At 32.2% G+C, this 27,919-nt stretch overlaps 1 protein-coding gene across 2 annotated transcripts in view; it reads left to right on the top strand.

Annotated features, from left to right (window-relative positions):
- Positions 1-27,919, top strand: part of Pcdh17 (protocadherin 17) — a 90,723-nt gene that overhangs the window by 18,632 nt on the left and 44,172 nt on the right. Inside the window, exons 2-3 of one of the 2 annotated variants that reach the window (XM_048341272.1) lie at positions 15,454-15,512; positions 15,649-15,818. In XM_048341272.1, the coding sequence (XP_048197229.1) occupies positions 15,454-15,512; positions 15,649-15,818 (229 nt within the window). Of the gene's footprint in view, positions 1-15,453; positions 15,513-15,645; positions 15,819-27,919 lie in introns of both variants that reach the window. The other variant, XM_048341271.1, reaches the window with a different exon arrangement.

Below are 27,919 nucleotides of genomic sequence, written 5' to 3'. Positions count from 1 at the left end.
GTATCAGGATTCTTAAATCAAATTAGACTAGGGAAAGACTTCTGTACTTTGTTTCTGCTATATTAGGCACAGAGCATTTTTAATCTACCTGAGAATAGTAGAATAAGCTCATGCATCTCCAGAGAAAGGGAAAAATTGTCAAACTGTAGATGTCCACCTGATTTTCCTATCCTGAAATAAAGAAAAAGGAAAAAAAAAGCTATCATAGAAAAGAACCTTTTGTTTATTTAGTGTTTTTGTTATTTTTTACTTTTGTATTTCTTTTAGGGAAAATTGAAGAGTTTTTACAACATATGTCAATGAACCAAAGAGAAAAGGGAGTAAAAAGTAAATAAAACTTAAAGGAACCCGTGAAGGAAATGTATTTCTGCTCAGATGAGATGCAAATAGTTGAGATCTTTGGACCCCAGATTTTATACAATGACAGATACGCGACACATAGAGCTACTCCAGTGAGACTTGGTGCCTCCAGACCATGTAGCTATGACTCAAACCCTGTGAGTCTCATGTGTTTAGATTTCACCAACTCTGACATTGAACTGGGGATTTGTAGTCAGACTCCAGGGATAAATCCCCTGCATTTGACTACAGGGCCACTTTTTTCCTGGTGTGTGTGTGTGTGTGTGTGTGTGTGTGTGTGTGTGTGTGTGTGTGTGTGTGTGTGTGTTCATGCGCACGTGCATTCACATGCGAGTTCTTATTTATTTATTTATTTTTTTGCAATTCAAAGAGACATTGCTCTTGGGAGAAAGAAAAATGGTAGCTTTCTCAAAAGTCTGATCTGTTTTTGCACTGAAATTGCAAGTTGTTGGTCAGTTTTATTACTTATATACTTTCTTTTAATTATTTTTTCCTAGTAAAAGAATAATTCATAATGCAAATATTCAACTAAAAAGAAACCGCACTAAAATTGTCTACTGTGTAGTAAGAATTCATTACATAATTGTGGGCTGCAGATAGAGCAGGTTGCATTTATAAAGTTTAATTGTCTGTAATTTACTATTCAGTTGTAGCTATTGTTAACCTTTTGTTGTATAAACCTACAATTCCTTCTTTCTAATTACAAATTCCAGAACACTCTACCTTCAACTGATTTAAGACTACTTATAGTCTTTATTTATTCTATTTAGTATGAATGTTAATTTATTTCCTTGTGGCAACAGTAAGATGCTCAATATTGAGATGTTGCAATCAATTCTTAGTATTCCCAAGTTCATGCTACTATGAAAAATAAATAACATATGTTTTAAAGTATCATTCTCAAACATGAAAGAGTTAGGACTTATAAAACTTCGTACATACAGTAAAACGGAATGCAAAGGTAATTGGGAACCTACATACACTTCCACTTTTTCATCTATATTCACACATACAAGTAGATTTTTTTAACAGAAAGTTGTATACTCTAAACATAAAATCTGAAACTATATTTTCCTTAAAATTATATAAATATGTCTGAAATATTTTCATATTAATAGTGTTGCTTCTTGTACTCTTTAAATGGTGGAATTCTGTTTATGAGTTACTCTCCATTAGACATAGTGTTTGTAATTAAGATGTATTCCCAAGATTCCTATTTTTTTAAAAAAAGAAAGAAATAGTTCTTCGTTGCAGGGAAAATTGCTAAATGTTTTGGATATCTTTTTCCTATATTTTAAAAATAATACATGAAATTACTTGCTACTCTTGTGACAGGTCTAACAAATTGAGATGAAATGTGATTATTAAAATGTAGAGTCAACCTTAAATACTGAATAAATGTTAACACAACTATTGTCATTAAGAAAAAAAGTTACATGAAACGTGCAGGAGGAAAACAATGGGCACTTATATGAATATAGTTTTCTTTGAAAAATCCTATTTCATTGACTTAAATGTTAATGATTATGTAAGAATCAAATTTCACTCCAAAACATCTGTAAATTATGTTTGTACTGGAATGATTATTTTATTGAAAATTGCCATTGCATTCTCTATGAAAGATTTTGTCTTTTTTGGTTTCCTTTTAAATGAGCATATTTTTAAATTACATATTTTGAGAAGAATGTCTTACACAAATTGGTCTCTTGATATCTTTAACTTAAGTGAGAATATATTATTAAATCAGCATAAAGAATTGTGCTTTTTGAGCACAGAGTCACAGTGAAAGAGTTTTTGTCAGATATAAAATGAAGTCATTCTACAAAGGAATTTTGTAAGATAATGAATATTATATATATATGCACAATCACTTCAGAATTCATCCATGCTTCATTACTATTAAGGCAATTAAATTGAGAGGTGCTGCCCATGTACATACAGCAAACTAGAAACTAGTATCTTCTGACTCAAGAGTTCAGAGTTCTTGTTTTAAACCTACAGTTTCTTGTACTACTTGGCATCTCAAAATTGGCATATATTTACTGAAGAGTCAGGGATGCACAGGCATATCATATAGCATGAATAATCACTACTGATAATACTGCAACTCAGATTTAGACTGTAAGCCTAATTGTAGAATTCTTTACAACTAGCATATACTGAAAATGAATAACTCTCCCGGATCGTAGGCCCAGCATAATGTAATGGGATCTTTCAAATTCAAGATCATAAATTGTCTGAAGCAGTTCTCTTATCTTCTTCCTGTGTAGTAGAAGTATTCCAGAATTTTGGACATCTCAGAAAGAGCACAGGGTTGTCAAATATAATCGTAGAAGTGGTTTAAATTCTTTTATTATGAACAAAATTGTTCAGTAACTTCATTATTTTTATTTTTAATTCAGTTATTAGTAGTTATGGGAACAAAAGGGAATCTGACCTGGTGTTGGATCTCTGAGGGGAAAAAAATTTTAACAAGCATTATTCAGATGAGAATAATAAGTCTGTAAAATAAATCTGTCAGTGGTAAGCAGGAAAGAACAGGATTGGAGAAGAAATACGGTACACAATAGTTTGATGAATCATATATCAAATGATAGCATGCAAAATTACAGAGCCAAAAGAAACATGTGTCATAATAATTACTCATTTTGGAGCCTCCAGTTAACCTTCTACGGATTCCACACCATTCTGTTTCTTCTTCTCTAAAAGAGCAAAAATGATTATAATGGTCTCTAGGTAAGATTGAGAGAAAATAATGGATTTGAAAGTGCTGCAATATAATGGCAAGATTACTTTGCAAAATAGGCTAAAAACAAAACAAAACAACAACAAAAAACACTAGGGATTAAAGAGTACCATACCCTGGCCATACGAAGGAGCAAATTCTCTATCATGACCAATTGCTGAGGAAGTGTCACTAGGAAAGAATGGGTATTTATTTTATCCTAGGTACATCCTAAAGAAACTTTTCATACAAGTCAGGAGACTCCACATATCTAAGTGAATGTTATTGTTTGTGTGGGGTTTTTTGGTTTTATTTTTTTCTTTGTTTTTGTTTTGTTTTGATTGTCTTCCCATAGAGGAACTCTTTCCTCTCTGCCTTATGGAGAAAGAAGATCAGTAGTGAAGTTTTCTTGCAGGGGTGGAGTGTGGGGGGGAGGTGCTGTTGTTGCCTATAACCTAATTAATGATAGTATATATAAAATTCTTTATTGTAGAAGGAATAGAGAAAAGTTTAATTACATAGTGAAAACTGAGATTTGATTTTCCAAAGCTTCATGCTCCGTGTGTGTATGTATATGTATATATACATACATATACATATACATACACACACACATATATATACATACATACATACATACTGTTTTTACCATATGATCAGTTTTGTCTCTGCAAAGTCTCTGCTCTATCACTGAGCCACAGCTCCATCAAGGTCCATGTGGAAGTGAATGAGCAATGCTGACTTCTGCCAGATCTTAATTTTCAAGTACCATGAGTCAGGAGCTAAAGACTGTTATAAGGAATACTACTTGTTAGCAATATTTCATCTTTTTTCTTTTATTTTTATGTAGAAATATATTATACTGTATTTATTATAGACAATTCCTAATAGAGGCAATGTTTTAGTCTATAATTTCAAAACTAGTTATAGAAGGACATAGGTCCTTGTGTCACGAAGTGATACTCACTGTGAAAGTCTACTTCTTTTGCCAGAAAATATTGTGGAATGGAACTGTTCAAGCATGGTACAATGAGGTATAGAGTTAGATATTAAGTGAGACTAGTAAGCAGATATTTTTTTTCATTGAAGCTAATATTTAATCAAAACATTAATATTACTTAAAGGACACTTTAATTTTCAAGCATGAATGCTTATTGAAAAATTATTATTTTTTTATATTTTAAATCTGATAGTTGTTCATTTCAGAGGGAATGTGATAGTTTGGTAATCTAATATTCTTAAGTTTTGTAAATAATTTTTCCTTAAATGTTAGAGATCCTATTTATTTCTAATAATAATTTCTGAGGATAATTCTTTATCATTCTTTGGAAGTTTGCAGTTACTTTTTGCAAAGTACTATTTTGTTTCGAAATCAGAAATTCAAACTATTTGGAAATGTAAACATTTATATTATTTGTTATACAAAAAAAGGCTAGCAAATTACATTTGAAGCATACAATTTGAGGACTTGAAAATCCATGCAAAGTATTTATTTTGTAGTCATAATAAAATGTATTGATGACTTAGTTGGTTAGAGGAATTATTATTTGCAACCATAAGGAATTAATAACTTAAATTAGACAGAACTATTTCCATTGAGCCTCCTGTCCTTTGTTTTATTTGTTAAATTACAAATTAGAATGCACCCATAAAATTGATTATTTGAAATGCGAATACAAAACTCCAGTGGAAATTTGGAGTATTTTTTAATTTTTAAAATGCCATGCATTTTGAAGTAATAATCAACGTTATCTTTTTTATTAATGAGTTCATAGTTTGAAAACAAAAAAGATAGGTTACCTATACTCTTCTGAGCATTTGTAACACTTTGAATATCAGCATTTTTTTTTCTTCTTCTTTTTTTTTTTTTTTTTTTTTTGGCCAGTCCTGGGGCTTGGACTCAGGGGCTGAGCACTGTCCCTGGCTTCTTTTGCTCAAGGCTAGCACTCTGCCACTTGAGCCACAGCTGGGGAATTGAACCCAGGGCCTCATGTATACGAGGCAAGCTCTCTTGCCACTAGGCCATATTCCCAGCCCTGAATATCAGCATATTTTGAATCAATATGTAAACTGAAGTAGTGAAACAGTCTATCATGCATACATTTGGTTATCTTAAATGTTTTTAGATCTGAAAATTTTATGTAATGATCAGCTAAAGGCAACATCTTAAATTTCTTTTGTATTTATAAGGTAAGTACTCAAAAGTGCCTGTTTTGACCATTTATAGGAATATGATTATAATGAGCAACAATACAGTTTAACCCAGGGGGTACATTAGAATATTTGCTAGCAAATAGCCAATATTATTTTCATCAAACTAAAAATCTAGTTTATATATTCAGCATATGTGGATAACATTACATAAAGATGTAGAAATACAGAAGTTCAAACTCCTTTAAAATTTTATTACTATTAATATTATTTTTGTTTATATGTAGCTCTTTCTAAAATGTATAATCAAAGCTATGCATTGGTGGCTCAGTCTATAGCACTAGCTACTGTGAAGGCTGAGATCTGAAGATTACAATTCAAAGAAAGCCTGGGTTAGGAACACCTGTGAGACTTCTTTTTATTTCCCATTAACCACTAAAAGCTAGAAATGGAGCCGTGGTTCAAGTGGTACAGAGCTACTTTGAACAAAAAACAAGCTCAGAGACAGTTCCCAAGCTCATAATTTTAAATGCCAGGACCAACCCTACGGTAGAAGAAAGTATTTTCAATACAACTTATATTAGTTTCTCTCATCACCTTATTTCTAGAAATATTAGAATGGCTCATTCTTTTGTGCATTGTTTCAGAGATAAAGAGATTAACTGCTTTCTATTGGCCATCTCTGAAACCATTTATTATTTTATAAATTAATGTGGAGTATGACAGAGAACTGTATGAAAATCATTTAATAGAACTTCTCTATTAAAAGTATGTGACAATAACTGCAGTACATCAACAGTTGAGCAGAATGAAGAATACTTTTGGAGACCCTAACATAAGAAAGTGTATTCTATATTGTTCTCTATACATTGTATACAATGACATGAGAAAGATACACTGTACTGTATCCAAATGACAAATAAGTGGACACAGTACAATACACTCAAATAAGTTTACTAGGAGTACAATACACTTTCAAAACATGCCAATGACTTCCAAATGAATTAAGCTGAAAATTGGCTTGATTCTAAATCATTTAATTTGTAAAAAATAAAAAGTTCCCCCAGCTTATTAGAAAGTTTCTTAAAATTAAATATATGTATAATTTAAAGAAAATATACCTATCCAAAGACTCCCCATTCATATTGTTAATCAGTAACTATTGTCACCAATTTATCCCCCTCATTTTTTTCTCTCTTCATTTGCTGAGAACAATTTCTGAGCTGGAATTAATTTTAACTGACCACATGTAACCTTTAAGCTCTTAACCCTGAAGGTCCACCTGTGCAAGATCTACTATAGGACATTGTATCTAGTGGGGGGAAAATACTTCCATACTTTTAGAGAGGAAAAGAGCACTCAGGGGAAAAAGTGGAGTCTCCAGAGGCAAAGTTCTCACTGAGTAATTGCAAAAAGCAAAATTCAGCTTTGGATATCTGCATCTTTCACTGAGCCATAAAGGTCAGCCCAGTGTTGGTTAGAGCTGGAGTGGAGAGGAAGGAATGACGGAAGCAAGGGTATAGCAGCCCTAAAGAATGCTTTCCTTAGACATCTGCTGCTGGGACAGTATTATACTTTTGCCAAGGATCAAGTATATTTGACCTTCTATGGCATCTGGGTAGCTCTTGGGTTTCATGACACAGAAATTCAGAAAGAGAATTAGTGTTCTCTGCTTCCTGCTCTTCTTTAGATAGCAAAGAACACTTATCTTACCTTTGGATTATCTCAGTTTTCTTAGTTCTTATCAAGGATGATTCCCCCCTCCAAGATTTCTAAAAATACATAATTAAATTCCAGCTTGTTGCCAAATCAACCAATATCGATGATAGATATCCAACATTTGCAAGAGATTGTAATAGATAACCATCATCTTAAAGATAGTTTAGATTTGTTCAGCAGTAGTCTCAAAATCTTATTTTGCAAGTTATAGCTTGCTCCTATCCTCCAAGTTTTAATTTAAAGGAACACTGGCCTTTGCTCAATGTGGTGAAAATATTTAATGTTTTTATTATGCCATTAGTAACAAAACACAAATGTCTACTACACCACACTTGTATAAAATGCATTATTTCACAAACCACTCATAAATATAGTTATTGCCATACTTCCTGAGCTTTAAAAATTCCAAAGCTATAGGTGCTGTCAGATAACTTTATAACTAGTGGCTTGAAATGTCATTGCCTACTTCAGCAGTGTAGGAAGTACCATCCTATATATTCTTTTGAAGGCAATACTATCAGAAGCAATGTCGGTATGAAAAGGCTTAACATGAATTATTTGCCTCTTAACACTCCCTTGTGTTTAGTCTGCTGCACAAAGAATGTTTGCTATCAATGTGGAAAGCAGTGCCTTTGAATTAAGGGATAAGTTCAACTTGTTTTGTTTTCAAGCTCATAACATCAATGCTTGCAATCAAAGAATGTGCCGAATTCAAAGGGATTTTTTTTTTCCCTTAAAATTTCACTCCCTTATATCTGAACACTGAACATCCAAGTTTACTTGGACCTATCATGTGATTTAACACATATTTAGAACCAATTACTTTTTTTTTTTTTTTGCCAGTCCTGGGGCTTGAACTCAGGACATGGGCACCATCTCTTGACTTTTTTGCTCAAGGCTACCACTCAAGCACTTGAGCCACAGCACCACATGTGGCTTTTTTCTGTTTATATGGTACTGAGGAATTGAACCCAGTGCTTCATGCATGCTAGGCAAGCACTCTACCACTAAGCCACATTCCCAGCCCACAGCCAATTACTTTTGAGACAAAATGGTTTTGTTTAATTCACTTCAACCCCAAATTAGTTTGTGAGGTAAGTTGATCTCTTCATGATCATTTCATAGTTAAAGACACACTTTCATTTTTATTCATTATGGCCTCTTTGGTCAAAACATTTACAATGGAAGCCTTTATTTCTGTGTTGCAACCAGAGGGTGCTCTTTTTTTTTTTTTTTTTTTTTTTGTATTTAAGATGTGCATAAAATGCAGAGCTGTGTGATGTGTCAAGTTATTTCTTTCTTAGGAATGCTCTGATTGTCCTCTGCTTCCGTAATGGATGGATAATTTAAGGAAATCTTGTGTAACAAAGCATCTAGTTTATTATTTGTATATTAATTACTAGAGTATAATGGCGCTAATTACACATTGAGTTCTACTAACATTTACTTAACTAGTGTGTAAGGGGTAAAAAGCTAACCATGGAATCTGGCTTCTATTGCTCACATTCTTCTTGTCTCTTCCTTTTGCAGGATGCAATTGAAGACTAGTATTCTGAGGTGTTTTTTTGTTTTTGTTTTTTAGAATCTGTTAGAAATGAGAGTCACGATGATGAAATATTTATCTCCTTTATCCTACATCTGTCCCACTTTATAGAAGTCCAAGAAATTTCCTCTAACATCACTCATCTTTAATTATTATAATTTCATATCATAATCATGTCACAAATAATATTTTTAAAGTTAAAGAAGTTGTAATAGAGTTGTGTGATTTATTTGATAAATTTGCAACCTTTATCTCATGGAAGACACATCTTAGATTGTATTATCAGTTTATCAACAACTTTCTAAAATTATTGTTGACAATTATTTTGCCTGCAGAATATTTCTCCAAGTAGATCGCTTTACAGTGCATATCTTTTCTATCTTTACAAAGGTATGCTATTAAACCATTTCTAAATATATAATCAATTTGACAATGCATTCCCTTAATGGAAAAAATAATTACTATTTCTGAAGACAGAACTCACTTCACCATCATCCAGCCATGTTTATTTCTGCAGTAAGAAGAAAGCTCCTGCAGGGTTTTGGATGGCAGTCACAAATCTTTACTTTAAAAACTCATTTTGTGGCTGAGAAAACAGGAAACTCATGTGAGAAAAAAATATTTCCCCCATGTAACTAATATTAGCTAATAAAAAGTGATCTATGAAAGAAATTAAATGTGGGTTAAGTAATATATAGTTAAATTGACTCCTTACTATATTGCTCAAGTTACCTAGTTACCTAATGTGGTTAAATAGGTTTTTATATCCCAAAGTCATGTATATTCTGTCCAAATTAATATGGCCTGTCCTGTTGAGTCTAGAAAGTTGGCTCACTAACTTGTCAAAAGACAAGTTCAAAATATTCTTTACTAAGAATATTTAATAAAAGAATGTGAACTTTTATAATTGTTTTATTGAAAGCAGGAAAGAATTCAGCATACATGGGATACAGATGATCATACTAGATAGATCTTAGAAATTATTAAAATTAATATACAGTAAGATGATCCTTTCAAATTATACTGTTTTATGAATTTTTATATGTAGTTTCATGAGACAGTTTTTCACCCTGAAGAGTTTCTTTAGAGAAAAGAGTGGTCAGTATTCCTTACCTTTAGCCCCTTGGAACCACAGATTCATTATTTGTTATATTAATGTGTTTTAGAAATCCTATGAACTGAATTGTACAATATGCATTTATTCAGAAGTTGCTTTAATCACTCATCATACCACTTTGGAGACTCACCAAGGTTATTGAATCAATTTAATTTTTTTAAATAGTGTCTTACTTCACATATGTGTGATGGTTTATTTATCTGTTGAAAGATGACTAGCTTATTGCAGTTATTGGCAAGGAAAGCTCTTGTAAGTATTCACAGACAAATTTTCTTGTGAGAATAATCTCTTTGGAGTAAATTCCTGGAAGTAAAAACTTCGAACAATATAATACATTTACATTTGACTTTATAAGAATCTCCAAGTTGGATAACAGTGACTTGTGACTGTAATCCTCGCTAGCAAAGAGGATGAGATCCAGATGATTTTGATTTGAGGCCAACACAGAGAGGAAAGCCCACTTGATTTTCTTGCCATAACTAGCAAAATGCTCGGCTACAAGCATGGCTTAAGTGGGAGAGTACCAGCTGAGCACATGTGATGCCCTAAGTTCAAATGCCAGTACTGGCAAAAATATAATAATAACAGTAATAATAAAATAATAATAATTTTAAATTCTATTTTTTTCTCAAAATAACGTAAAATTATATATTATTTCCTAAATTTATCAAGTTTAGTTGTCCCTCATTCTTTTCAGCAGTATTGTTAACCTTTACATTTTGTCAAAGCAAATGAAAATATTGCAATACCCTATTGTAATTGTGATTTATATTTCCCTAGTTGCTAATTCCATCGAATGGCTTTTTATTTGCCCATTTGCCACTAGTATAAGGTACATGATGATTAGTCTCTTCAAGTGTTCCCTGATTTTGTACTGTTTAGTTTTCTTAGTCTTTTATACATTTGCACACGGTGCTGTTGATGTTATTAAGTATTCAATGGCAGTAGTCTGCTTTTAAATTATTAGCAATATCTTTTGTAGAATCAACATTATAATGTAACGGAGTCCAATTTTTTTTAACCACTCTCTAGATTATACTTTCAGGTCATGTCTGAGAACTCTGCCTAAGATCAATTAATGATTATTTTCTTAGTTTTGTTCTTATAATATGTTTTTATTTACACTTAGGTCTGTGATCTTTGTGTGTGTGTGTGTGTGTGTGTACACGTACACATGCATATATGTGTGCATATGTGGTAAAAAATGTGAAATGTAAGTCATGGTTAGTTGCTGAATTGGCTGTTGAACTGCATCTGCACCTTTTTCAACGTCACTGCCCATTTGCGTGGGTGCACTCTGGACAGCATAATCTGTAAGGATTACCTCTGTGTCCATCATTTGGCAGGTCTGCGCAGTCTTGATTAGTGTAGCATCAGCATAATTTTTTTTTTGGCCAGTCCTGGGCCTTGGACTTAGGGCCTGAGCACTGTCCCTGGCTTTTTCTTGCTCAAGACTAGCACTCTGCCACTTGAGCCACAGCGCCACTTCTGGCCGTTTTCTGTATATGTGGTGCTGGGGAATCGAACCCAGGGCCTCATGTATACAAGGCAAGCACTCTTGGCACTAGGCCATATCCCCAGCCCACATCAGCATAAATTTTAAAATAGACTAGCATCATTCTTTCACCTCAATTTTTCTTCTTCAAAACTGTTTTGGCTGCTAAAGCTCATTCAAATTTCCCTATGAATTTAAGGTGGAATTATATCTATAAAAAAAAATCCTGCTGGCAATTTAAATGGAATATGTTATATGGTATTATCCAGTGGAACATTGATATCTTTACTATGTTGATCCATAGGCCTGAGCTAGCTCTTCATTTATTTAGATCTCTTTGTTTTATAACAATATTTCATATTCACTATATAGATCTTATACAGGTAATATGTAGTTTTTCACTATTCTCTTTTTACAGAGTTGTTATTAATAGGGTTGAGTATAACTTTGAAATTTAGGTTTCAAATACCTTATCCCAGAACATAAATGTAGGATTGATTTGTGTATAATGTGCTTGAATAAAGAATCCTTGATTAATTCATTTCTTAATTCTAGAAATATTTGCTTGTGTGTCCCTTCAGTATTTACCACTTAATCAATAATGTATTCAAATTAACCAATAATACTCACAGACAAGAAAATGATATTGACTCTGAAGATCCTTATCCTTTCCAATTTGTATGAACATTTCTTCTTTTTTTTTATTACTGAATATGGTAGGCCTTTCAATACAATAATGAATAGCAGTGAGAAGAGTGGATCTCTTTCATAGGGGAAAACCTCTCAGTACTTCATCATTAAACACAATGCAAGCTAGATCCTTTTTTATGTATAGATCCCCTTTACAGAGTTAATGATGCTTTCTTTTGCAGAAATATTTTTTATTATTCTGAGATATCAAATTATGTCACAAATTTGATATATTTTAAGTTTCTATTTTTAATATTTAAAACATCGTTCTTTCTTTCTTTTTTTCTGTGTTCCTTTCCGACCAACTCCTGACCACCTATGAATGGTCATATCAAATCCATCTTCTTTTTGTAAGTAAAGACCTTTCTGATTTCAGACAACATGATTTAGTTTTACTGTACAATTTTTATAACCTTTCTGAGATATAACCTTTATAACCTTTCTGTTTGTCATTTGATGATTTGTCCTTCAGGATGTTTGGCCTACCTTAGGAACCATTTACTTATTTAGTTTTTCATTTATTACTCATTTTTGAAACAGAGTTTTACGATGTAGCCCAATCTGGTCTGGTACTTCCTAAGTAGCCCAAGCTGGCTTTGAGCTCACAATCCTTCTTCCTCAACCTCCCAAATGTTGGAATTACAGGCATGTGCTACCATGTCAATTCACATAGTTTATTACTGATTACTGCTAATACAATTTCTGATTTGTATATCATTTATAAAAGTACTACAATGTTCTTGAATACTAACAAAGAAACAAGACAAATTGTCTAGAAACAGTCACATACAAGAAATTGTCACCCCCTTCAGACCTTATTTAGCTGAAGTTTTTACATCAGCTATTTTTTTTTAACTAAAGCTTTCTTTAAATATCCACTTGAAAATACTTGTGTGTCTACTCTCCAGTTTAAGGTACACATTTATACTGATTAGTTATATGCTACTAATAAAATAGTTAAAAATCATTGTGTTTGGGTTAAATTGGAGCAGAAACATCCCAATGATTAGATTTTGTGGAAAAGGATGTTTCCAAGATTTATTAATATATACATGAAATTATACTTCTGAGACCTAAATAGTTAAATAGCTCATATTTTACTTTTTGCCAAGAATTAAGATTTAAGATCATAAATGTGTAAGTTAACACTAAAATTTTAAAGCGCTATAAAATAATTTAAATCTTCTCTAAATTAAGTTATTCTGAGATACTTTTCTTAAACTTCTAAATTATTGTTTTTATGCACATACTGTTATTTTATATTCAGCTTATTTTAAATGATTTCACCAACTCCCTTGAAGCCTCCATAATGAAAGCAATACTGTATATTTAACCAGTATGGGTTTTAAAATAGTGAATTAGTTTTATTATGCTAATTTTGCAGACACACACTCTCTCTCACTTCTATCTGCTTTATTCCCTGAATACAGACATCATTAAAAATTTCTAATACTCTAATACTTATACACTTAAGTTAAAAATTATGCATTGTAAATCTATCATCATAAACTAAATATCATTTTATCTTCTACATTTCTTCTCATCCTCTTCTTCCCTGCTTCTTTCTCTTTCATCTTTTCCTTTCGATCTCACTTTTCTATTATCTCTTGTTTTCTCTCTGTGTTTTCCTTTCTTCTTTCTTTTCTTCCTCAGTCACTCATTCTCTTCCTTCTTGTTGTTTTGTTATCACTAAAACTACATTGTATAGCTAGATACTCACAGTGTCTGACATAGTCATATTTATGAAAAAATACACATAATACAACTCTTTCACTCAAAGAGAAATATATTTTCTTGTTGATATTTCATCAGATATTTGAAAATATGCAAACATTTTTAAAGACTGTCCTTCAATGAATGAGAGAACTTTCTCCAGTCTTTTCTCCTTCTGTCTGAATGGCTAGAGAATCATATCCTATGAGATTCTACTTATTTAAAGACATTAAGAAAACACAATACTCATTATAATTGCACCTATGTTTCTATCTAAAGCCTATAGATTTTCTTTATAGCATCACACCACCTTTCTAAACAAGTTTCTGTTTTCTTCAAGTATTCTAATACATTCAGTTTTAGCTCTTAACTGACAGCAATGATGGGTTGACATGTGTTTTTGACCAACTCCCAATATATTAGGGCTTCTAAACAATCATAATTTTAACTGGCAAAAAATTTTGCAAACATTTTGTCCCTGTATTGGTTAATGCTATTAATTTTACTAGAAGTCAAAGTTATCCTTTCAAGCAGATACTTTTGTTAAAATTATGGAATCAAAACTTAAGATACTTCACAGAATCTAGAAACCAGTACAGCATGTTAGTGAGAAATGCCTGTTGTCAACTATTAATGAAAGATGGCCAGGCGTGAGAAATTAATCTACCTTCTTCACATTCCTCTTGCATGCCATTTGATTAAGGTTATTTGGTTTAACAAAGAAAAAGATTACTGAGGAGAAATTGTAGAACTGTTTCCCTGTTGTCAAACTTCTTGTGGGAAATTAAATTTACATGAAAGTTTAATTTTTCTTCACATATTTTCCAGTAGTAATTCACAAAACCAAATAGGTTGAATGGCTGTATTGAAAGGAAACAAAAAGAATACTCTTATTTTAAGTTAATCTTATTTGCAAAGAAAGCACATGTTACCCCCTATGACACCTTACCTTGGGCCCTCTGCGTGTAGATGGCCTGCCCTCTGTGTGTTGTATGGTCTTGTACTAACCCCATAGCTGCTCCTGGCATAGTGGGGTGATATGAAGTGACGCAGAAAACAGGAGCAGCATTGTCACTCAGTCAGCTGCAAGAAGAAGTAATGTGTATGAGTGTACAGTATAGGGAGACCTATGAAAGATCCAGTCTCTTTCTCCCAAAAGACTCTGTTCCATGATACAAGGAGAATTCAGTTCTACTTGGCAGACCTCCAGGCTAGTTGGGAAAGCTGTAACAACAACCACAACAAGAAGATTCGTTTCTTGATATCTTTCCTTTCCATGTTTTACGTGATTTATTTTTCTTATTTGTATTTGTATTTTATTTTATTTTTAGAACCAAGAAGTAATACCCATTTCCTTTGGAGTTTTTGGATACGATTCCCATAATTGGGCGATGGGAGAGGATGAGTTAGGGATGAGATACACTCCTGTATGTGACGCATTTAGATCCATTCCTGACAAAATTTGAAGGAAAGGGCCTTTTGTCTTTTAATTGGGGAGTAGGTGACTTGAAGTGATATTCTATTAAGAAGAGCATAGAATCCCAGAGATGATGCAATTATGCCTAAAAATGAGTATCATTAAATAGTTCACACTTTTAATATGGAGAAATTAGGTCATTTCTCCACTCCTCCCACAAATATTTGATCTTAATCTCTACATAAGGAAGCAACATAGTGTTACCTGTCCTGATAGTGACGGAGAATGCCAGTTATGACAGGCTCATTGTTTACTTTAACAGGTAATTTGTGGACCGGAATCATTTAATTGTTCTGAGTACATAATTACATGTCAGCAATTTCCAATTTAATTAAAATGAACAAATCTGAAGATTAAGGGAATTTTTGAATTATTAATCATTTTTCCACTAGGAAATCTTGTTGCTCTGCAGGAGATTTGTCCAGTGTACAACTATACGTATTTTTTTCCTTCTCTTTCACAGACAGACAATTTTCCCGCAGAGCCCAATTACATGGGCAGCAGGCAGCAGTTTGTTCAAAGGTAAGGCCTATTAAATAACTTTCTCAGCTTCCTCATTTGCATTCGTGTCAAAATTGCTTTGCAAGAGAGTACACTTAAGATTTAAACTGGTAGAGACAACATTCTCTCTTCTTTTTCTTTATATGTATTTCAGTAGCTCCACGTTTAAGGACCCAGAAAGAGCCAGCCTGAGAGACAGTGGGCACGGGGACAGTGATCAGGCTGACAGTGACCAAGACACAAACAAAGGCTCCTGCTGTGACATGTCTGTTAGGGAGGCACTCAAGATGAAAACTACTTCAACTAAAAGCCAACCACTTGAACAAGGTGAGTGAAGTCTTCCAATGCTTACAAAGTGTAAAGCTTAAGCAATCAGTAGCCACCTATTAGATCTAGAGTTGCAATGTACCATGTTAGATTCGAACATTGATAATTTTGCTGAAAAATCCCACAACTACCCTAGACAAAAAAGTAACTACTAAATATCATGATCACAACTGAAAAAAGAAAGCCAGTGGAGAGCAGCATTAAATCTTCTTTAAAGGAGAACTTGACTAAAGTAACTAGAGTGTGCTTTTGTGGCTATTGCCTAAACATTCCTTTACTCAACAGGGGAAATATTGACATATATTAACTAGATTTGGACATTGTAATATGCTAGTTTATAATATTAAAATAAGTAAACTCAATTTTTAGGAGAAACGGAAACTTGATTGGGATTTTTTTTACTACTAATGTCAGTTTTTCTTTCATTACCTACAAAAAGGCTTTTCAAAAGTAAACCAAGAGCATGGCAACACTTTTGGCTTCTTGCTTTAATTCATATCTATGTCTTCATAGATACCAGATGAATATAAACTTATTTACACTGACTGAGATAATGAGATATTTATTTTTAATTAGAAATTACATTTAAACATTGTGACTATAGCTTATAGGGTTGATTACTGATTGATGATGCCTAAAAACAAATTTTTATTAACAATGCAGTCTGTACTGCCATAGATAAAACATTATCTATAGAGTTTTAAAAATTTTCAAATCACTTCATAATTTCCATGTAAATGAACATACACTCATATATGTATATAATACATTTAATATACTTATTTACATATATTCAAAATATGAACAAATGGACACATTAAATATGTGTCCATTAATATATATGCACTGAGTATAATTTTGTTGAATTTATTTTTAGAGTGAAGCTTATTTAAATAATAAATGTTTAGACCATTGACTTCTTTTGTAATCTTTTGCCATACAACTTTCTAGGCAATGATACAATATCATTTGAAAATTTATTTTTCCAGCAGCAATTAGAATATTTGTCCAATACACACAATTCCTATCAACTCTGATGTTCTTATTTGAAAGGGATGATGTGGTAATGATGGCTGGTGACCCTGTGTGTTTATAATACAAAAAAATCTAGGCACACATTAGATGATGATAGTTGGGTATTGATATGTGAATATGTACTATGAAGTTGTACATGATTTATAAAGTGATTCATTGGGTAGTATTCATAATGGATACTGTAATGGAACTATTTATCAAGAGAAAATAAAGAGTTGGCATATATTGTTGCATCACTGGAGTTTTGATAAAAGAGAATCAACCCCAAAAAGCATAAAAACTTACTTTTCACATGAATTTTGATTACTTTTCATCCATAAACTAAGCCATACATTTTATTGGAGTATATTTAATGAAAAAGAAAAGTCATCTTTATTATTTCTCTAAATGTAAGTTACAATAAAAAGCTATATTATCAATTTTATATTGAAAATAATGTCTTAAGAATGGAATTTTATTTTTATATGAAAAGCAAAGTTCACATACACTGTAATTATTATTACCTGTGAAATAATTGCTAATATTAGCAATGAAATGGCAATGAAAATATCTCATTGAGTTTATGTAGTTCCCTACGAATAAATATAGGAAAATTATTGTTAATCTGAGGTTAAAGGTCATATATGCATTAACCTAGAGAAAATTGATTTCTACTTTAAAACATATTTTTTTAAATTAGCTATAACATTCCTTAACTTACTTATCCATTTAATTTAGTCATTGATAACATAAAAAAACTGAATATCGAAGGGAAGTCGAAATTTCTAGGGATGTCAAAAATAAAATGAATCCTGCCTTCAAATAGTCTTATGTGACAAATAGACTTGAAAGAGCTCACTGTTTCTCTCTTTCAGTTTCTGATTTTCTGTCTCTATTTTTCTCTTCCTCTCTCTCTCTTATCTGTCTCTTCCCACTCAAATTTACACACAGTATATACCTCTATCACTTCTAGCTGGTATTTCTCTCCCTATCTATATATCTAGTTATCTCTTATCCACATCAGTTATCTATAGTATCTGTCCCTGAGTCTCTCTTATCTATTTATCTATGCTTCCTGTCTAGCTAATGACATTCAGAGAGGAGGATTCGATCTCATTGAGCTCTTGCTGCTTAACATAAACAGTGACCTTTCATCCCTGCATTAACTATTTAACTGAAAATATCTAAACATATGACAAGTTAGAGCTTAATGAATTTTTTTAGCCTGTATAGCAAGTTTTAGCTTAATGCTAGGTCTTGCTATAGGCAAAATGTGATCCTTTTCTGACAATCCATGTGTGAGGTCTTGATTTTCAATTTCACTATTGGGAAAAACAAAACAAACAAACAAAAATCATCAAAAAATCCACCACAACCACTACCAACTTCAGTGAATTTAAGAGAACAAAGAGGAAAACAATTAAAATATCTCATATTAACTGATGACCAACTGACAACTCATTGTACATTGCTCTGCACTTAAAACATACTTTCATTTTAATTTAATTTTTAAAACAATTACATCAAGTACTGTTCTACTCACACCTAAAAGATTTGAGTACTTGTGTGTGTGTGTGTGTCTGTATGTACATGCACATGTCTGTGTGTGCAAGCACATAGGCTAGTGTGCATGCCAGTCTCACATCTTGAACTCAGGGCCTGACCACTGTCACTGAGCATTGTTTTTGAAGGCTAGCACTCTACCACTTGTCATTCAGCTCCATTTCCAGATTTTTCAGCAGTTAATTAGAGATAAAAGTCTCACACACTTTCCTTCTGGGACTGGCTTGGAACCATGATCCTGAGATCTCAGCCTCCTGAGTAGCTAGGATTACAGGATTACAGCACCAAGCTTGAGTACTTTTCTTTATAATAAGCAATATTTAACAATGAAGCTATTTAATGAAGAAGACAAAACAAAGCAGGAACAACAACAAAACCCCATATTTAGAGTCTGTCCTGTCAGCCAGCAAGCAGTTTCTATTATTTATTTATTCATTTATTCATTCATTCATTCATTCATTCATTCATTCATTCATTCATTTATTTATTTATTTATTTATTTATTTATTTATTTATTTATTTATTTATTTTTGGCCAGTCCCTGGCTTCTTCCCGCTCAAGGCTAGAACTCTGCCACCTGAGCCACAGCGCCCCTTCTGGCCGTTTTCCATATATGTGGTGCTGGGGAATGGAGCCGAGAGCTTTCATGTGTAGGAGGCAAGCACTCTTGCCACTAGGCCATATTCCCAGCCTCTATTATTTATTTTGAGTATTATAGTCACAAATATGTTAAGAATGTTGACCAAACTGAACTTTTCTCTTTATTTATTTGAAAGTTCATGACAGACAAGGCTTCACGTAATTTGATGCACATATATTTCTTTTTAATAATATTTTAATTATCTGTAAGTAGTTATATAAACTAGTTACCATTCAAAAACTCCATTTACAAGAATGATGCATTTTGATTGATGCCATACCTTTCTTCATTCTCCCCCATTCCTACCAATCACACCCATTCTCTTAATTTTAATTGCATAGGGTATGCTTCGAATATTATGATTGGATTTTCTTCCTCTTTCCTCTCTTGCTTAGTATACTCCCTTACATACCTTTCAAGTGCCAATTTTCACATATTCATTTATCTTTCTTTACTGATGACAGAAGTTGACATCCATATGTAAGTAATTATCTCATGTAGCCTTTGGATATTAAGTAATCATTTTCTTAGTATTTTCAAAGACTTCTGAAAGAAAATAGAAAAACATCTTATGAGAAAGAACCTAAGACCTAAACAAAAGGAATCTTGTTTTTTACCCTGTCACCCACTAAAAGCTTCAGTATTTTTTTATGTTGATTTCAATGGGAAAATCAAGTAGCATATTATATTTTGCTTTTAGTGTTATTTTGTTTGGGTTCATTCCTATCCCAATAATCCCATTTTACAATTTTCCTTCATAATTAAAATATTTGAACCTTTAAAAAATAAATATTAATCCAAAGTAATTTATGCCTGTGTCAATGCTACAGTTTCTGTAGAGGTGACTTAAGGTTTTTGAGCACTTATTTTTATTAGCTTAAGTGTTATTTTGTCTCTCCTCTTTGTTGGAGTTAATTCTTTTCTATATGTTCTATTCCTAATTTTTGCTACCATACCATCAGCTTAAGAATTGCAAATACATACAGAACTAGAATGTATTGCCTATTATTTTAGAAAAAAAATGATCCAGCTGCTAATCAATGGTGTGAAGGACTGTACTGCAAAGGATGATAGCTTTAAAGTTTTTAGAATGCTAAAATAAATTCTCAAATGTTACATTTAGCTTTTCAATGTGGTTATATTTTTGTGCATAGTTTCTGAGAATTAGATTTTTTCCATGTTTTCTTTATCCTTTGTCAAATATAGGAATATAGGATGGGTAGATGGGTGGGTGGATGGATGGATGGATGGATGGGTGGACGGACAGAACAACACAGAAAACTGACCAAAATACATGTGCTCTTATTTTATTTCCATATTTTAGAAAAGGAAAATTGACTCTTAAAGTAAAATAAATGCAGTAAAATACACATAATGTTATTTTGTTGTTTTCATTAAGCAGTTGTACAAAGGAGTTTCAACATGTTAGTTTGTGAGTACATCTTGATCAATGGCACCCTTTCATCATTCTCCATCATCCCTCCCATCCCCTCCCATACCATCAGTTTACTTAAGTATATTTCCAGATTTTTACACTAAATATTATGATACCATTTGCCTATCACAATGCTATTTTTATAATAAACAGCAACATATGATTTTATAAAGCATAACACTTTCAAGGTTTTTGAAGCTCAGTTGATCTTTCTTTCTTTCTTTCTTCCTTTCTTTCCTTCTCTCTTTACCTCTTTACCTCTTTTTTTCTTCTTCCTCTTGTTTTAGTACTGGGGATTGAATTTTGGGGCCTGGGAGTCTAGTTTAGCTTTGTAATTCAATGCTGATCTCTACCACTTCTGCCAAGCTTCTATTTCCAGCTTTTTGTTGGTTAACTGGCAGATTTGTCTGCATGGTCTGCCTCTGTACATAGATCCTCAAATCTCAGCTTCCTCCATTTCTAGAATAACAGGTATGACACACTAGCACTTGGTTTTACCTTAATTTTATGCATCAAAGCATTATTCACTTTTTGATCAAGATTTTGTACTACATTCCCCTTAGTTACTATGTATTATTTTAGCAGTGTCTTCACACTGTAAGTGATTTTTTTCTTTTTTACTTTTCACATTTTTGTTTTAAAAAAAGCAGAACCAATTAAGTAAGGGCTTTATGCCTTTGTCTCATGTCAGAAAGGACTTTAATTCTTCATGGATTCATATTCCACATCTATGATGGATTTATACTAATGATTTTCAGTGGTTAAAATTTGTCATGCATACAAATCACAGCAAAATCTCTGAATTCATTTTTTATGCCCGATGGTTCTTGTTTAAAATTTGATGTATTATGTGATATAATATTTTCAATCATTTATAATATAGTATTGATGAGCCATTAAAATTGTTTTAAAAAACATTATTTACAACTTGACTTTTTTCACAAAATACTTTATCTTTGAATCACTATCCACCTGAAGCCCTGTAAATAATTACTTGTTAATAGTAATTTTTTTTCATCTTGGATGGTTTAATAAGAATTTCCTAAAGTTCAGTATTCTCCATCGATGTCTAAGTAATAAATGTGCATTTGCATAAATGTTCATCAGTGATTTCTAAGAGCTCCAGGTAAAAATACTCAATTTTCCAACAATAATCAGTCCTTCTAGTATCTAATAACTGACTGAAGGAAAGTCGTTAAAGCCTGCAGCTAGTTGAATAGAATTGCACATTCAGATATGTCAACAATTTGTACCAAGTTTTCAGCAATACATCATCAAACTAAAGGACTATAAAGCAGTTAATGCCAGTCCTCTCTACTGTGACTGCATTTTAGAACATTTGGCTTTGTGGAATTTGTTCCATTGAAGATACTTCTAATATGTCATTGTATTTAATTTCCTTGTGGTATCTGTAGTTCTTTTCACCTTTATGGGCCCCTTGTCCTTTCACTGCTACTAGAAATTCTTTCCTTTTCATTTATATTAGTTAATGGGTGAAAAACACTTCAAAGTGGAATCCCTGGTTAAAATCTGTCAAAAAGACCCATGGAAAATTGGGAGTGATAGAATTGCCAAATGATGTAGATTTGATATAATTAATTCCAGTTTTAGAATTAAATGATGACCTTAAGGTTTATCCTTTTGCACAACTGCAGTAGAGCTATTGTAGAAGGTCATAGTGGAGAGTGAGGGTGCTTGCCCACCTGGGCAAGTATACCAAAAGTTAGATTTTGGGAGGAGCTTGTAAGATGTTGAACACCTACTTAACTAACTTTGCAGTTTTCTCTAAATAGGAGTCAGGATAGTACTACTGCATGCCAAGTCCTGTGTTTTCATTCTATTATTCTGTTATGCATTCTATTATTCTATTATCATTCTGTTATGCATAACAGTCCCTGAAGTTTTATCTTCTAAGTTAGCCATTCTTTTCTTCAGAGCTTCCCATGGCAGGATAGAGCAAACCCACTCCTTTGTAAGCAAAATAAAGAGGTGATGACAGCCTCTTTCCTACTAGCAGGCACCTACCAATCATTGATTCTAAATTTAGTGTTGATGTTAACTCATTAACAATAAATTTACCATGGGAAGGAAATGAAATAGTATTGTCACATATGAAGAATTAGAAGGAATTACTGGGAATTTAATATCAGACAAACATGTACAAATATTTAAAGGCAAATCCACTTCATAATTCATATAAGTTGCAGTTAAGAAACTTTTTTTCCCTTTTTGTTAGGACTTACCCATTTCAAACTCTAAAATTTTATTAGATGCCACTTATCTAATAATACTTCAATGTCAATATTTCTACACTCATATGTTGTTATTTGGGAATTTCCCTGGCATTATATTTTCTTGGATAAAACACTCACTAAATTGCCAACAGCTTCAGTTTATTTTTGTTTATTAAACTATAGTCACATAGTTCACAGAACTTTATACGTTTCAATGGCATGTCTTGTTCTCATGTGCAAACATCTGTTTTTAAAATCCAGCAGCTGGCATCATGAAAATAGAGATTTTTATCACGCTCACATTTGTTACTCATTGTAAAATCTCTTGGTAAGTGTTGAATGATTTACTGTAGATTCCATGTAATTTTGAGAATCTATTCCTTTAAATAGCATAGCAGAGAGTTGTGTTAAACATTTTGATTAGAAATGTAGAACCATTATTTTAAATAGTCTCAAAAGCTTCCCCTGCCTTGAAATTGTTTTACTGGTTAAATATCCCAATGAGCCAAGAGAATTTTATTTTTTGTAGTATTATATACTGACAATTTTTGAGAAAAATACCCTTTACTAATATTTGCATACTCTTAGGAAATTAGAAGTGTGCCTATAAACTGTAAAAATTCAGAATAATTCTCAGCTTTTCTGTTAATTAAGAAATAAAGAAAACAATTTTATTAACTGAAGAGGTCTAAAATGCACCCCAGATACTTTCTGTTATTTTATTTCAATCGTATATACTAATATTAGAAGCTTTCTATTTTAAAAAGACATAATACAAAATACAGGGTAAAAGGAAAGCTTAAACAATAACTCTTCTATTTTGTAGGTAGAAAGAGCGATTCCATAGCATACATGTTAGTGTTGGGATAAGACATTCACAGAATATAATAGTTGAGTTCTTTCTATCATACTGTGGGTTTCCTATAATACACAGTTGAGAGTTTACTGTCTCCAAGAAGGTCATTTTATTTCTTTTTGACTCAAAAGACGTACGTCTCCACATTTGAAAGGTGGATTCCTGATTCAATAACATGCATTTAATAGAAGTTCCCAAAGGACTACAAAGTATATCATCCTAGATGTAGCCATCATCTTTACTGTGTAAATTATCACTGAGCATTAAGATTGGATGTATTGCTTCAGTCTAGGCACAGTATCTGCATGTAAGTGTTGGTATGTGACATTTTAGAGCTTTGATTCATTGTGGATACAGGAGAAATTTTCTTTTATTCATTTATTCACTCACACATTCTTTCTTTTAACAAATGATGACTGTGCCAATGGTAAGAAAGGTAAGCTTAGGCACAGAATGAGTCCACAAGGAGCTCACATTGTCATTAAAAAGAAATTGGCATAATGTATGAGGTGAGTGCAGCAAGATAAATTCCACACAAATAGTAGAGCAATGAAAATGAAAACTTAGAACAAATTTAAGAGATTGGAGATTTCTGGAATGAGAGACATATGAGCTGAAGCTTCTGCTCGCTTGGCAAAAGGATGTTAGAGAAGGAGGTTGACAGGACACACTTAGAATCACAGATGAAATCAGGCAATGTGTGGCAAGTTACTGTAAGGAGCAGATGAGAAGCGATGTGGGAGACTAAGGATGGCAGATGTGAACTTGGGGAAGTGGCTCCAAGCCCAGTGATACAAAACCTGAGAGTCACTGAAGGTATATAGTAGGTGTTCACATTTTCATAAAGAGACACTTTATTTTTTCCAGCAGTGCACATGTAGACAGATATAATCAGTAAGCTTGGGAAGTCATCCCAGACAAGAGAAAATGAAGTCCAGGGAAATAAAATGATAGAAGAAATAAACAAGGGAAAAGATTACAAGAAACTTTCCATGAACTATAAAAATGACTGTTAGAATGATCACAGTTTTCTTCATATTTAACTTAAAATTGATTTCGAGCTAGATAATTCTAAAAGAAAAAATGATTTGATGTAGAAATAAATGAACACTAAGTGGATTATTTTAATTCATTGGTTAAGATTTGGACATGTATATGCTTAAATAAAAAACATACTAAATGTGAATATATGTATATAAAAAAGCTACAATTTGGAAACATGTATATGATAACTTTCTCTAAATGACAGTGCTTATTTTTTAATACTGGAAAGGACAAAAGTGATGGATCAAGTGAAACTTTACAATTCATAGATGCTAATAAAGTACTAAAAAGACAACAACTTCAGATTTGTGACAGAAACTTCAGAAAACAGTTGAGGTCATTTAAAATACTGGTATCTTATGAGTATGATTTCTCTTATGGGGAAGAGAATGGTTCAGTTTACTAATGTGGTGAGAACAGCAAGTAGATACTACATGGGATTTTTGATTCAAACATTCTCATTTAGAAATGTCTGAGGCATCCATATTGAAGCATCAGAAAAGGCAACTGGCAATATACTTTGGCAGTGAGAGAGATCAAGACACATACATTTGGAAGCCATTGGCATTGAATTATGCTTGAATCAAATTAAATTATTTATAAAGAGTATTGATAGAAAAGAAATAAGGACCCAGACAGATTCCCAACAGAACATAACATTTCAAAGTTATGAAGAGGAATAATTCTATAATAATTCAACCTGTCAAGATGAGTTTATTTCATGTGAATTTAACATCCAAAAAACTTTAGCTAATGTCTAGAGTTTTCAGATTTCATTTTCAACTAAGTACAATTGATCTGATACCTGCATAATGCTGTTTTGGTGTAAGACAATACCATCCTGATACAACTGTATTAAGTGGCTCACAAACTACGTCTAAACACAGTCTCCAATATGATCTGACATCACTGGCACAAAAGCAAAAAGTAAGACTTACCAAGCTCATTGTTTTGAAGGAAAACTCACTCACTTAAGAAAATGTTTTGAATGTTTTCTTTTTATGTCCATTATGCATATGGGACTATTTTAGTTGCTATGCTGAATGTTTGTTCAACAAATATTTATTAGATTTCAGGCACTGTTCCAAGTGGTACAAATTCAGGAATAAGTGAAAATAGTATCCCTGCTCACATGGAGCGTACATCCCAATGAATTTTAAAGTTCTTAGTGATCCCTTTCAGTAATCATGGAGTATAATTTTGAGAAATTTATAGTCTAGTAAGGGAAATACAGTATTAAACATCTAACAAATTGTGGAAAATAAGATGTTACTGTTTGGGATCAGTATGGGAGCCTGAGATCTTCAAAGATGAGAGATAGGCTATAGATATTTGTTGAATAAAGACTTCATAGGAGATGAAATATAATAGATGTTTATTTCTAGAGATAGAAAAAAATAAACAACAATCGGATATTGTAATCATATGTAGTGTTATGGGCTCAGAAATAGTTTGGCAAATCTAGATAATGAACAGGAAAAAGGAAGAAAGTGTTACAAGTCACACTCAGAAAGGAACAATCTGTAGGGAAGGGAGAAGATAGGTAGTTCTGTTCTCTCTGCAGTCAAATATTGCCAAGGAGAAAAAATATTAGTTTTTCAAAGGAACTTAATAAGGAATGTATGCATAGTTTGACAACTGGCAGATCAGTCTAGCTTTTCAGGAGAGGAAATTATGGTGAAGTAATGAACAATGACAACAAATTGCAATAGAATATATAATAGACGTATGGTCAGAAATTATAAGCACAAAATTCCCTGACTTTTCAAGAACAGAAAATAGGGAAGAAAGGTCAATGGAGTTGGGAGACAGTAGCTAAGGGAAATAATGCTTGGATAGAAAATCATTTGATTACCAAAGCTAAATAATATCTGTGTAATGAGGCAGGTGGTCCAGCTTGAAGGAAATGTTGAAGGATTGAGCTAAGGAGAGGATATTCACTGAAGAATAATGAGGATGCTAGCTTTAAAGTAAACCTGTAATGGAAAGAAAGGTAGAAAAGTATATAATGGGAAAAATAATGAACACATAATTTCCAGGTGCTAAAAATAGTTCCAAATGTTCTCTACAAAACACTAAACAGCGGTCATCATTGCATGAAGTCCCTTACATCATATGAGCACTTTCTATATAAATGCCCCTCAGAAATGAGAAAAAAAAGAAAGAACTAAGGAAAGTCCAAAATGGTCTACCATGAGACACTATTTTGTCAAAAACTGATCTGACTATTATTTAGCATTTACAATTGTTAAAAACTAAGAATTGTGTCCTGATGATATATCAAACAGAATAAGTTAATGTATTTTTAAATCTACTCCTTTATTTTTGATTATATTTCTGATAAATTTTAAGCTTATGCTGTGATATATATTAATACCATGCCTAGAAGGAGATTTTTTCTAGAATTAAGAAATGTTTAGATCTTAGAAAGGTGATATATTAATTTACATATACTATCTAACACCCCTGGTGAAATCTGCTGCAGTATACAAAACTAAATAACAATTTTGTAGTGGAAAGCCTGAATATTCACACTAAATAAGCCAAGTGAATTATATATGTGTGTGTGTGTGTGTGTGTGTGTGTGTGTGTGTAAGCTGCCAGTTCATGTTGGCTTTAATATCAAATGAATACTTTTAATTTCACTTTTAAATTACAAATGAGGAATATGTAGACTTTAACTGTATTTATATATTGTGATTGTTATTTAAAATCTTGACAATAAGTTACAATGATGATGATTCAAATGTAATGAAAAATATTATCTATAATCAAGAGAAATTATTTTATCCATTTTCCTGTGAAATCATAATAAAATCATGTAGTTGAGCTCTTGCTTCCACTGAATATATAAAAAATAATAATCCATCACTCTGTAATAGCTTTAACATGATTGATATTTGCCTAGAGATAGTATAAAGTAGTCTTGGAAGATTTAAAAGTTTAATCACAATATAGAAATTTTCTGAGTAGCACATTTAGGATTTTTTATAGCAATAAAAATAAACCTTTACATCTCATACCAAGCTTACTTTTGAAACAAATTTATATTTTATGGAAATGGTTTGTCTGCTCAGGATTTTTTTTTTAGGTTTTAAAATTTACAATAAACAATGAAATTGCTTTGCCTTTTTTTAGTTATTTACTTCCTAATTCTAATTCCTATGTTTAGTAAATAATAGTCTCTATTGATAGCTAAACTTACATAGAGGCACTAGTTGAAAGCTTGAAAGTAGAAAAAGCTAAATATATAGAATAACCTCATGTTGTACTAAGCAATACTTCTTCCTGTTAGATTTAGTCTTAAAGAAGCAA

This window comes from Perognathus longimembris, chromosome 3 (genome assembly GCF_023159225.1).
Source record: "Perognathus longimembris pacificus isolate PPM17 chromosome 3, ASM2315922v1, whole genome shotgun sequence".
Lineage (NCBI taxonomy): Eukaryota > Metazoa > Chordata > Mammalia > Rodentia > Heteromyidae > Perognathus > Perognathus longimembris.
The sequence above is the reverse complement of the archived record's forward strand: the minus strand, read 5'-3'. Positions and strand labels throughout refer to the sequence as shown.